The 13,590-nt window shown below is 45.7% G+C and overlaps 1 protein-coding gene across 1 annotated transcript; it reads right to left on the bottom strand.

Moving 5' to 3' along the window:
- Positions 1-2,325: 2,325 nt before the first annotated feature.
- Positions 2,326-4,772, bottom strand: LOC127777196 (proline-rich receptor-like protein kinase PERK8). The gene is made up of 7 exons (XM_052303741.1): positions 4,041-4,772; positions 3,881-3,967; positions 3,706-3,776; positions 3,513-3,589; positions 3,265-3,412; positions 2,904-3,065; positions 2,326-2,788 (listed from the first exon to the last, which is right to left on the bottom strand). Exons 1-7 carry the CDS (start codon positions 4,666-4,668, stop codon positions 2,597-2,599), a joined length of 1,365 nt encoding a protein of 454 aa, XP_052159701.1. The 5' UTR covers positions 4,669-4,772; the 3' UTR covers positions 2,326-2,596.
- Between the last annotated feature and the right edge of the window lie 8,818 nt (positions 4,773-13,590).

Below are 13,590 nucleotides of genomic sequence, written 5' to 3' on the forward strand. Positions count from 1 at the left end.
GCAGAATATGGTGCAATTTCTGCATAGAACGAAAAGGCAAAGTCTCTTCATCAAAGTCGACATTGCTAAAGCTTTTGACACTGTGTGCTGGCCCTACCTTCTCGATGTCCTTCGGCATTTTGGTTTTGGCACACGGTGGTTAAATTGGATTTCAAATCTCCTGGCAACTTCTACCTCCCAAGTGTTACTGAATGGTTCTCCGGGACAAGCAATCAATCATGTCAGAGGGCTCCGGCAAGGTGATCCGCTTTCTCCGATGTTGTTCATACTTGCTATGGAACCTTTCCACAGAATTATGAAAGCGGCGGAAAATGCATCATTGCTGTCCCCGATTGGGGGGAGATTTGATAGTTTCAGATGTTCCTTGTATGCGGATGATGTTGCCGTGTTTGTGAAGCCCAAAGCTAGTGATCTGTTGGCGCTTGTGCAGCTTCTGAATTTCTTCGTGCAAGTCTCCGGGCTTCACACAAATGTTAGCAAAACGGAGATTTACCCAATAAGATGTGAAGATATTGACATTGACTCCCTCCTTGCAAACTTTCCAGGTTTGATTAAACAGTTCCCATGCCGCTATCTTGGCTTGCCGCTCCACTTCAGAAAACTAAGGAAGGTAGATTTCCTTCCGCTCATTGAGAAAATTGGTTCGCGAATCCCGGGCTGGAAAGGGAGATTCTTTACTTCGGCCGGACGCAAAACTCTGGTGCAATCCGTTCTGAGCGCCATGCCCACCTACCATCTTACAGCTCTACAAGCACCAAAATGGGTGATAAAAAGAATCGATCGGTTCCGTAGAGCGTTCCTTTGGAAAGGGGAAGACCCTGATAAGACTAATCCGGGCAGCAGCCTAGTCAATTGGCAAACGGTGTGCAAACCTAAACACTTAGGAGGACTAGGCCTTCAAGACCTAGAGAGATTCTCGAGAGCACTCCGTCTCCGTTGGTTATGGTTCAGCTGGAAAGATGAAGGCAAGCCTTGGGCTGGGATGCCTGTGCCCTGTGATGAGTCTGATAGAAGATTGTTTCAAAAGCAGCAGCGACCATCACTCTTGGAAATGGAGCTAAGTCCAGTTTCTGGCATGACAATTGGTTTCAGCACTATTGCCTGAAGGACATAGCGCCTTTGTGTTTTAAACTGGCCAAAAGAAAGCAGAGAAGTGTCCGTCATGAACTCCTAAACAACAACTGGATTGGCTCCTTTAGGCAATTTACCACAGTGGAAGAGCTAAATGAATTAGTGCACTTGGGAAGCTTGCTCCAAGATGTAAATCTTTCTGATAACACAGATGATATCACATAGAATTGGAACGAATCAGGGTCTTACTTATCCAAGAGTGCATATCTCTTCCAATTCGAAGGATCCTTCACATCAATTGATTTCTCCTCGCTATGGAAGGCGCCGGCTGAGCCGAAAATTCAGTTCTTTGGATGGCTTGTCCTTCATCAGAAAACCTTAACCGCGCAAAGCTTACTTCGCAGACATTGGCCGTGTAATTGGATCTGCCGTCTATGCACATGTGCATTCGAAGACACCAATCATTTGTTTAGCGATTGCAGCTTCGTCACAGAAGTTTGGAACTTTGTTCGCTCTTGGCAAGCTTTGCCACCTGTTATTGCTGATCCCACGGCCGGAACCCCCGTGTGGTGGGCTGCAGTCAACTGTGTTCTCTCAAAGGATCAAAAGTTGGCGGTTAGAGGAGCTCTCTTAACGACGTGGTGGAATGTTTGGTTAGAGAGAAATAATAGGATTTTCGCCAATAGTGCTAGAACTGAGCGTGAGGTGGCCTATGTCATAAAGCAGGAGCTTGATCTCCACAAGTCGGCTTTTAGGCCGCCCTGATGTCTTTTTTCCTCTATCTGGCTTGTAAGCACTATATTTTCTATCTCTAATTAAATTCCGGCAGAACTCCTACCGTCGGTTTCCTCAAAAAAAAAAAAAGTCCACGCTGTTAGATGAAGCGGGAAGTTTTAAATGAATCCATACTAGCCGTCCGCTCTTCAGACTACTCAAATGAAAGATGCATCCCCCCTTTTCTGAACCTTCTTTCTCTGAATATTTCTGAATTTCTGAATTTCTCCCCTTCTGAACTTACACACCTCTGACTGCCGACCCGACAACGATCTTGACACTCGTTGCTGACCAGTTCAAGAGATACCTCACGAAACCTCTTATGGCGTCTAATCAATCGGGAGATTAGGGTTTAGAATGTTTCATAGAGAAGTCGAGTGTCCGCTCTGCGGCTTTGCTTCTCCTCCTATTGCTTTTATAGTCCCATTGGTGAGGCTCAGAGGTTCATCTCTAATTAGAATTCGAACTTATTTTGTACCAATCACACAAAAACAGATTTTTTTTTGCTCTTAGTTTGTTTCTTGTTAGAAAAGGGAACTAGCGGGATTTTTCCCTTCCTAATCCATATCGACAGTGAGTCGATAAAATCAACCAACGGAATCGTGTGTATATATCGATTTCATCAACATAAACAACAAAGAAACGAATAGTAAGACAATGAATTCAATTCAAAGTCCCTCAAAGAAAAATGAAGATATCAACACAAACAAAATCGTGAAACTATGAAATTGTTCCGGAGATTCTTTCATGCCTAAAAGTCTCTCCTGCTGCTCATGCTAGACCTGGATTGGCTGTACTCCGAGCTGAAATCCTGGCTGCCAAATGCCATCCTTTGGAACTGCCTGATGTCGGCAGTGTTCGCGACATTGAACATCTGGCTCTTCCCCGGCTGCACACCATTGCTGAGGTCAACATCCGTCAAACTGTCAAGTACTCTAACGACCTGAAAACAGAGACAGAGAAACATCCCAATGGCAGTGAGCAATATGCAAGATTTTGCAATGTGCAATCTCCGATTGCCAGATTTTGCAAGTGTCAAAATGGACTTTCATGAGTACCTGTCCCATCTTTGGCCTCCGCGCAGCTGAGTGCCGGATGCACGCTGCAGCTGCCTCGATCACGCGGAACATCTCAACATCATCATACTCCCCATCGAGGCGAGGGTCGACGAGCTCGTCGAATTCTTGGTTCTCAATTGCACGGTTCAGCAATGGCCTCGACTGCAAGAGTAGTAGTATGGTTAGGAAGAACATGTTACCAATCTTACCAATCACTAATAGTACAACTGTATATCTCCAAAGCACCTATTCAGATTTGTTATACTATTTAAATTATATCCTATATTGGTTTAGTTTGAGACGAAGGAATTATGTTTTAAGAGATTCGCACGCAGTGGTGATATTAGGTGCTGGAGCTTACCCACTCCACGAGGCTCTCATCGCCGAGGGGACGGGACGAGTCGACAGGCTTCCGGCCCGTGATGAGCTCCAGAAGAACGACGCCGAAGGAGAAAACGTCCGATTTCTCGGTAAGCTTTCCTGTGGATGCATACTCTGGAGCCAAGTACCTGTACATAATTCAGCAGAAATGCAGAATCAACACTAGCGCCTTGCATTAACCACGTGATTGTGGCAAACTCCTACAGCCTACAGGCAGGAATACATTACCCAAATGTGCCCATCACACGCGTCGAGACGTGGGTGACGTCGTTCTCCGCCAGCCTGGCAAGCCCAAAGTCTGCCACCTGGGCATAAACACACACACAGCAGTCAAGCTCCATCAGTATAACTGAAACATATATATAGCACATTTCACATCAGTAGCTAAATGTTGAGAAAAATGTTGCAGTTAGAAGAACACCTGAGCTTCAAAGTGCTCATCGAGAAGGATGTTTGATGACTTTATGTCCCTGTGGATGATTCTTGGATGACCTATAGTAACAAAACAAAGTTCCAAGAGAAAGCAAATATAATTATTAACATCAGGATTTCCGAGAGAACAAAACACTGACATAACCCAACTGAATCCTTCTTACAATCCTCATGCAGGTAGGCCAATCCGCGTGCTGAGCCGGCGGCGATCTTGACCCTCGTTGGCCAGTCCATCACCGGCCTTCCCCTCCCTGCAAGCGCCGCTGGTGCGTAAGCAAGCGAGCTGTACACTACACGAAGGAGCTGGTCGAACAGTTTGATTACCATGGAGGTGGTGGTGCAGCGTGTCGTTGGAGACGAAGTCGTAGACGAGGAGGCGGTGGTCCTCGGCGATGCAGTAGCCGACGAGGGAGACGAGGTGGCGGTGGTGGACGCGGCTGATGATCTCCACCTCCGCCTGGAACTCCCGCTCCCCCTGCCCGCCGCCGCCCTTGAGCTGCTTCACCGCCACCGCCTTGCCGTCCGCGAGCGTCCCCTTGAACACGCACCCGAACCCGCCCTCCCCGAGGAGCTTGTCGCGCGCGAACCCCGCCGTGATGTCGTACAGCTCGTCGAACGTGAACGCCTTGGTGTTCCCCACGCTCAGCTCGCCCGACGCCGCCACGCTCCTCGCCGCCCCGCCCCCCTGGCTCCCCGTGCTGTAGTTCGCCGACGTCAACCGCTGCTGCTGCCCGTACGACGTCGACTGTCCGTACGCCTGCCCGGATGACATCATCGGCGACACGCCCTGGCTCTGGCCCGTGCTGAAGTTCATCGACCCCGACGCCGACGGCGGCCGCAGGAACGGGGCCTCGCCGGACATGTGCTGCGGCGTGTACGACGGCACCGCGAAGCCCGGGTAGTACCGCTCGGCTTGCCTCCGCCTCCGCCGCTGCGACAGACAGGCGAACATGCCGGCGAGGCCCAGGAAGGCGACCACGACCACGACCACCACGGCCGCGGTGGTTCCGGAGCTCAGCCCGCCGCTGACGGGCGGTGCCGGCACGCCCGCGCCGCTGCCCGCTTCAGCCGGAGAGCGCGTCGTGGTCGCTGCGCTCGTCCGGGCCGGCGGAGGTGGCGGGGTCGCGGAGTCCATCGCCGAATGCCGTGGTGGTGGCGGCGGCGGCGGCGGCGCGTCGGCGGGGGACGCTCTCGGCGCCGCTGCGACGGGTGGAGGAGCCGCGCTTGACGAAGGCGGAGTGGCGTGTGCTCGCGGCGGGGGAGCGGGCGGCGGCGGCGCCTGCGTGGGCGCCGGCGGTGGCGCGGCGTTGTCCGCTGGGGGCGGTGCTGTGGGAGGCGGAGGGGAGGGCGTCGGTACGGGAGACGGCGGCGGGGGAGGCAATGCGGTTGGTGGAGGCGGAGGCTCCGCCACCGGCGGCGGAGGGGAAGTCACCACCGGCGGCGGAGGCGGTGGAAGCGACGGCGGTGGCTCTGAAGGAGAAGGTGGCGGCGGACTGGCAGACGATGGAGCAGGCGGCGGCGGAGCAGAGGATGAGGAAGAAGAAGGTGGAGGAGGGGTGGAGGACGATGAGGTCGCCGGAGGCGGCGGCGAGCCACCAGTCAACGGTGATGTCACCGTCGGGGTGGGCGGAAGAGGGACGCTGCCGCCGCCGCTGCCGCCGGGTTGCACCTGGAGCAGAGTTCTCATCGTGTCTACTATTGCAACTCTGCAAATGTTCACAAATTATTAGAACAGAAAAAGTTTTCAGAAAACATCATACAAATATATCATTGCTTCATGATCTTGAAGAATTTCAAGTCAACTTTCAAATGTAACTAATTCATTAACATTTCTTGGTCTAAAGCAACATCATGGAACCATAACATTTCAATGTTACAGATGGTACAGAAATGTTCCTATAAACTCTTCGACCAGAAAAGAAAAACATCTGTATCCCTGCAAAGCTCCAAAATGCTTTACTTTAAAAAACAGCTTAAATTTCAGCAAATTATGAAAAATGGGAGGAGATCCAGGTGGGGTTAAATGAAAAAAAAAACGAAGCTCAAATAAACAAACCTAACAACCTTGACAAATCTTCTAATTCGATCGATCACAACACGTCTTCTCACTAAAAAAATGTCTCCCAAAGTAAAAGATTCTCCCAGACCAATTGGATGGAAGCTTCCTTTGCTGTTGAGGGAACTATGGAAGAACAATGCTAATCAATAAAACTTTTGCAATTTGCCAACAACGAACTCCAATACATAATAGATATTTTGAAAGCAGAAATTATGACTTCAAATTTGTGAAATTATACCCGCCAAGAAGGTTACATATCCCCCCCCCCCCTCCCCCCCCCCCCCCCAAAAAAAAAAAAAAACAAACAACAATTCTGAACAATTCAGGTCTGCAGCTCAGACCTGAACAGTACCTTCTTCTTCAGATCAGAGGAAGCTTAGCTACCACCTCCGCAAATCAGACGGAGAACCCTACCCGCGACACCGACGGCGACACGGACGGACCAGCAGCGCAATTCAGCTCAGTTCTCATGCTGCATCGGCCCAAGAAAAAGACACACCGGCGTTGGAGGAAGAACTGAAGAAGAAGCAGAAGAAGATAATGCAGAGAATCAGAGGTGGTGGTCTGAAGGCATCTTCTTCTTTCTCTCCTTCTCCGACCCTCCCTCCCTCTCTGCTGCTGTTGGTAACTGATCAAGAACGTGGTGGCAACGACGACACCTGCTGAGCTGTGCCGGAACATGACGACCAAAACTTATATGTTTACAGATATAAACTTGCCTACATGTTTACACATAAATATACTACTATTATGTACTATTGTCGAAAGATATGCATGGTCTTTTGGAGGAAGGTAGCAGGAGAGTAGTCGCGTCCCTGACATTGTCTACTACTGCTGCTTTGCAAACAAGGGCGCATGACATGCCGTTTGATTAGTTAAGCTCGGGCAGTCGGGCTACTTGTACGCAGTCGCGAGACCATCAGAGGTAAACACAGGGGATAGCGCCTTCATGGGAAATACGTAATACTCCCACCGTATGAAAATATATAAGGTAACGTTTATCTATGAGTAACAAAAAAAAATTCGGGTGAATAGTTACAGTACACTATCCATCCGAAGTTTTTTAATTTTTTTTCTCTCAAATGAAGTTGAGTTTCGACTTAAGATTTGGTGTAAATGTATTTTATATCTACACATATTTCTTTTATGAATTTACAAGACTTTTAGAGATGATTTTCATAAGTTTCCAACACTTAGCTCGTTTTCACACGATATTTTCTCTTTATTTTGAGGACATATGTGTTGCAAAGTCATAAAATATTTTTTTATTTCTTATGATCTAGCTTAAAGCTTAAGGTTGCCCATAACAATATTCATTGCTTTGCTCCTCTCTCAATGCATAGAACAAAAATACTAATTTATTCCTTGTAAGATTACTTTGCATGTAACTTGTGGATGCCTAGCCGCTAGCAGTTCCCTCTCTTTTTATCTTTGGAAAGTAGTTTCCTTAGGTCTTTTGTAACTTTTCTATCTCCTTTTTACTATAATCCAGGAAGAACTCCAGTCTTTTACAACAAAGAATTTAACTCCAGGAAATATATTGGATCGGGCCATCTAAAAGGTTGGACCCAAATTCACCCCGCCTCCAACACCGCCACTAAATTTGGTTTCCAAAAACTTTAAGGGCATGCACAATAATCATTAATAAGGGTTTCTTAGCCTTGCTAATTAGGAACGTTTAAGGACATGGAAGAGAGAAGCGAGAAGAGGTGGTTTACAACTGCTTACAACAACTCTTAATAACCTCTATAAAATAAAAACTTCGTTGCATGAGGGTGTAAACAAGGAAAAATAGTAATAAAAATATTTTTTAGATTAAATGGTTTAGAGTATTTGTTATCTCAATTTTGTAAGGGCATAGTCTCTTAAAAAAACATATAGGAGTATTATCTAAGAGTCTATATGGGTTCTACCGTTGAACATGCCGTAAAATATGCCACGTTATCATAGGTTTGTCCTACTACATTTGTTTTTTTAACTTTACTTTCTTTCCCATATGATATGAGGGAGATCGGCACTAGCAGGCAGATCACGCTCTCAAGTCTCAATGATACATTCGATTTGGAGCGTAGATAAATTGGGAGTGAATTTGATCATGGGATCATATGTTTTGGACACTTTGGAGATGCTCTTATAAGTTATAACATCGGACCAATAACTAAATAAAATCTCCATGACTTTCTCTCTCAAGGTTTTAGGCAATAAAAAGAAGGGAGAGCTTCTTCGGTGAAAATGCTATCACGCGGACGATCGCGTACCCGCACGGCAGCGATCATATCGGGGTTTGCTTTTTTTGATCAGGTGATTTTTTTCGGCCCATCATGATTTCCTTTTCTGGCGGCATTTTTTGTGGGGGCATGTTTGATAGTTTAGTATGGGCTGAACGAATGTTTTTCTCTTCGTGGGTTCGACATGTTCCAGTTTATGCTGAATACACCAGGCTCATTCTAGTTTAGGTTGAATACATGGTCCAATCAAGTGCTCGTGCTTTTTTTCTTTTTTATTTAATTCAAATATTATGTATAAAGTTTACATATGAAATAATTTCGTTCGCAACTTTTTTGACAAGTTGACAAGCACGATCGCAGCACCTTAAGCCTTGCGGTGATCCTAGAGTCGCCAACCACCTCGATCTAGCAAAGAGCCAAACCTAGATGGGTTTTGATAACTAAACCGGCTAGCGGAGCCGATTTCTAGATAACTACCCGTCTCGTGGGCAAAACGGAAGGTTTTCAGGACAAACCTACAAAGAGATGTTGCACTCTCGCAGCGGCGGCGGACGGTTTACGGCGCAAACCGACAAAGATAGACAAACTAAGAGAAAACTAAAAGCAATATGAAAAAAACGATTCGATTGATTGATTGTAGATTGATCTTTTCCAATGAACCGGCCATGTCCCTTATATAGGGGGTTGGTCTTGCCCTTTATAGTCCCTCCTCCATATCCAACTCGGGGTAGAAACCAAAGGAAACCTGAAACATGCCTTCCCGAGCAAGGAAACCTCGAGACCCGACGAAACACAGTCGGACTCGGACCTGCCGGTCAGACCGGCCATACACCGCCGATCTGACCGGCCTTCAACCGGCGGTCGGACCGGCCAACACACGGCGGTCAGACCGGCCTTCTCGGAGGAAACCGGTAGATTTCCAAATTTTGGCAATCTTTCCTATTTTAATCCTAGGTGCCAAATTTGGGTGTAAACACATGCCCCCCCTGCCTTTTTTATGAACAACGTGAATCTAAAAGCACAGAACATGTTTTGGTCTTAGGACGATAATCCAATTACCGGCCATAGTACCTCCTAAGCGTCTTGCCAAACGCTCGGGAAGTATTTCTTCAAGTATTTCCCGTTGATTGCTCGCTGAAAACGCTCCCCTTGAAGTGTCTCCAAAAAATATGTGTTCCCTCGAACAATGCCGCATACTCGATAAGGACCCTCCCAACTAGGAGAACACTTACTGAACTCCTTGGATCGAGTACCCAAAGGCAAAATTGTCTTCCAAACCAAGTCTCCAACTTAAAACAACTTTGCTTTCACCCTTTTGTTGTACGCCTTGGCCACCTTCTTCTTCTCTTTCTCTATTTCTTCCAATGCCTTCAAGCGCTAGTCGATGACTTCATCAAGATTGTCTCCCATCAACATCTTGTAATCTTCACTTGACAAATCATCTTGCTTGATATAACGAAGAGAACCAAGATTTATCTCCACCGGTAAAATGGCTTCTTGACCATAAACCAACTCAAAAGGAGTGACTTTAGTGGCACCATGTTTAGAAATCCTATGCGCCCACAATACTTCGGAAAGCACCTCATGCCACCTCTTTGGGTGTTCCTCAATCTTCTTTTTCACTAACTTCAACAATATCTTATTACTCGATTCGGCTTGTCCATTAGCCTGAGCGTAGTAAGGAGAAGAACTCAACAATTTAATACCGTAAGATTCGGTAAAACTCTTCACTTCCTTAGACATAAAAGAAGCACCTTGGTCCATAGTTAATGTTTGCGGAATACCGAATCTATGAATAATATGCTTCAAAATAAAGTCAATTACCTCCGTATGAGTCATATTCTTCAAAGGCACGGCTTCGGCCCACTTGGTGAAGTAATCCGTAGCAACTAGCACGAACCTATGCCTCTTTGATGACGAAGGATAAATTTGACCAATGAAATCCAAAGCCCATCCCCGGAACAGCCATGGTTTGATTATGGGGTTCAACACGGTGGCGGGCGCCAATTAAACATTGCCGAACCGTTGACAAGCTTCACATCCCCTATAATATTTGAAGCAATCATCAATCATCTTCGGCCAATAGAACCCCGCTCTCCTAAGCAACCAATTCATCTTGTGGGCCGATTGATGAGTTCCACAAATTCCATCATGTACCTCTCCCATAGCCACTTTAGATTGATCTTCATCTAAGCACTTCAACAAGACACCATCTATATTTTGGCGATACAAATCTCCATCAAGTAATGTATATTTGAATGCTTAAATCTCCATCAAGCAATGTATATTTGAATGCTTGCCACCGAATTTTCCGATCAACCTTAAGTGTAGGATCTTTCAAATATCGAATCAAAGGAATTCTCCAATCTTCTTCTGCTCCCTGGGCACAAATGTCCGAATTCACACTTAATTCGGCCTCTAAATTGATTGAAACGTACCCCCCAACGCTCTGCCCAGAACCGGTCAGACCGGCCACGCAAAGCCGGTCAGACCGCTCGGGGTAGCCGGTCAGACCGGCGGCATGCGGCCGGTCAGACCACCCCTGGTCACTGGTCAGACCGGCCGTGCAATGCCGGTCAGACCGCCTCTGGTTTCCAGTTTTGCCAATTTCGCACAAAGATTTAAAATCAAGCACCAGCTCTTCTAATATCAGAAATAATCCCTTCTTCACATTATAGCCAGATGCTTGTTGTGCCAAGTCATTTGCTCTAGAATTATCATGCCTAGCAATATGTCTAATAGCAAAATTATCAAAATTGGCAATAATATCTAAACATGAATCGAGGTACCTATTTAGTGATCCGTCCAAGCAATTGTAGACTCCGGCGATTTGTTGCACCACCAATTCCGAATCACCAAAAGCCTCCACGTATTTAGCTCCAACCATCTCCATAACTTGTAAGCTGAATAATAAAGCATTGTATTCGGCTTGATTATTTGTACAATAATACTCTAAACGAACCGATGCTTCATAACACATGCCATTAGGTGAAAACAAAACTACCCCTATGCCTTGACCTTCTTTGCAAGAAGAACCATCAAAATAAATCTTCCAAGGTATAACTTCAACTAAGCAAACCTCTCCCTCATAAGCAATATCTATATGATGGTCTACTATAAAATCACATACAATTTGGCCTTTCATAGATTTTAATGGTTCATAAGCCAAATCATATTTTATCAAAGCATATGCCCACTTGCCAATTCTCCACTTAGAATTGGCCTTTGCAACATGTGTTTAATAACATCAGCTTGACAAGTAACTATGCATGTACTAGATAACAAATAATGCCTCAATTTGGTACAAGCATAGTATAAGCATAGACAAAGTCTCTCTATAAAAAACATACCTCGTTTCGGCATCTAAAAGACGGCGACTCAAATATGTAATGATATATTCCTTGCCATCTTCCTCTTGCGTCAAAACGGCACCAATAACTTTGTCTTCGAAGGCAATATATAACCGAAAAGGCTTTCTGGCTTTAGGCGCTCGCACAACAGGTGGAGTAGATAAATATCTCTTCAACTCTTCAAATGCCTCTTGTTGTTTTGCCCCCCAAGTAAAATCGGCTTCTTTTTTCAAGCGAAGTATAGGAACAAAAGCATCGATTTTACCCGCTAGGTTAGAAATAAACCTTCTCAAATAATTCACTTTACCTAGCAACTTTTGGACCTCCATCTTGCATGTCGGCGCTTTGAAATCACGAATCTTCTCTATCTTCTTAGGATCAATCTCAACTCCTCTCTCATGCACCATGAATCCTAAGAACTTCCCCGCCGACACATCAAAAGCACATTTAAGTAGGTTCATCTTCAAACCATACCGGCGCATCCTCTCAAAAGCTAACCTCAAATCGGCTATGTGTCCTTCCATACCATTCGATTTGACAACAATATCATCAATATAGATCTCTAGGATAATACCTAACAAATCATGAAAGATCAAATTCATTGCCCTTTGATATGTTGCACCGGCATTCTTCAACCCAAAAGTCATGACAACCCACTCAAATAAACCAACAAATCCCGGGCACCTAAAAGCCGTCTTGTACATATCCTTTTCCGCCATGAAGATTTGATTGTAGCTGGCATTACCATCTAGAAAGCTAATCACCTTATGACCCGAGGCATCATTAATCATCATGTCGGCTATAGGCATAGGATACTCATCTTTGGGAGTAGCTTTATTTAAATCTCTAAAATCTATGCAAACTCTAATCTTACCACTCCCCTTCTTCTCCACCGAGACTATGCTAGAAACCCACTGCGCATAACGACATGGCCAAATAAACCCTGCCTTCAACAACCGATCAATCTCCTCTTTGACCCGGTCATATAGCAAAGGATTAAAACGACGAGGTGGTTGCTTATAAGGCCTAAAACCCGGTTTAATTGGAAATCGATGCTCAACGAGCTCACAGCTAAGACCCGGCATCTCATGATATTCCCATGCAAAGCAATCAACATACTCTTTAAGTAGCTCGATTATTTTAACCTTATAATTGGCTTTCATATTTTTGTTTACAAAAGTCGGCCTTGGTTTAGTTCCATCACCTATATCTACTTCCTCCAAAGGATCGGCCGATGTAAACCCTTTCCCAAGCTTCTCTACTTCATCAAAATCTTCAACGGTTTCATCAATATCATTCTTTGTAGACCGATATTCTTGCACCCTCTTTTGTAACCACTCTAAATTAGCCTCTTTACTCATTATACAAATTTATATGGCTTAGCCATGCTACACTAGCCGGCTTTACAGAGATAGGTACAAATTTGCCATCGGAAATACTAATAAAATCATAGCTAGAAAGATCCCTCCCCGATAAGCATTGGATATTCCCATGACGCCACTCAAAAGTAGCATCGGCCATTGCAACCTCGGCCGATGTATCCGCTTGAACAATTTCAACATCATCGCCGTCCCATTGAATTATACATTGATGCAAGGTAGAAGGCACACAACAATTGGCATGAATCCAACAACGACCCAAAATAACATTGTAGTTACCTTGCACATCGACGATGAAGAAAGCGGTTGGTAGCGTCTTGTTTCTCACGGTGAGCTCCGCCAAAAAGATACCCTTTGCCTCCGTTGGTTCACCATTGAAGCTGTTGAGAATCATATTGGTCTTCTTCAACTCATCATCCTCACGCCCCAACTTCTTGAATAATGAGTACGGCATCAAGTTCATGGCGGCACCTCCATCCACTAGCATCCTAGAGACCGGCTTCCCATCAACATGGCCTTTGAGATAGAGAGGCTTCATGTGACGGTTTGACTCATCGGGCTTCTCAAAAGCCGCGTCTTTAGGACCTAATGAGAATTGAGCAACCTCGACTTCATCCATAGCACAAAACTCCATAGGCAACATACATACCATGTTGATATCCATGTCTTCTTTTGGAGATGATTCACCTTTATCAACCGATTGTTCCTCCTTCTCCTCTACAACAACCGGTTTTTCCTTCTCTATGGACTTATGCCTCCATACTGGTGGTGGTCGCAACTCATTGAACCTTTTATCTCTTTGCTCTTCGGCCTTTTTCTCTCTCATCTCTTGAGCTCGAAGACGTTGCAACCTTCTCT

Source organism: Oryza glaberrima, chromosome 6 (assembly GCF_000147395.1).
Source record: "Oryza glaberrima chromosome 6, OglaRS2, whole genome shotgun sequence".
Lineage (NCBI taxonomy): Eukaryota > Viridiplantae > Streptophyta > Magnoliopsida > Poales > Poaceae > Oryza > Oryza glaberrima.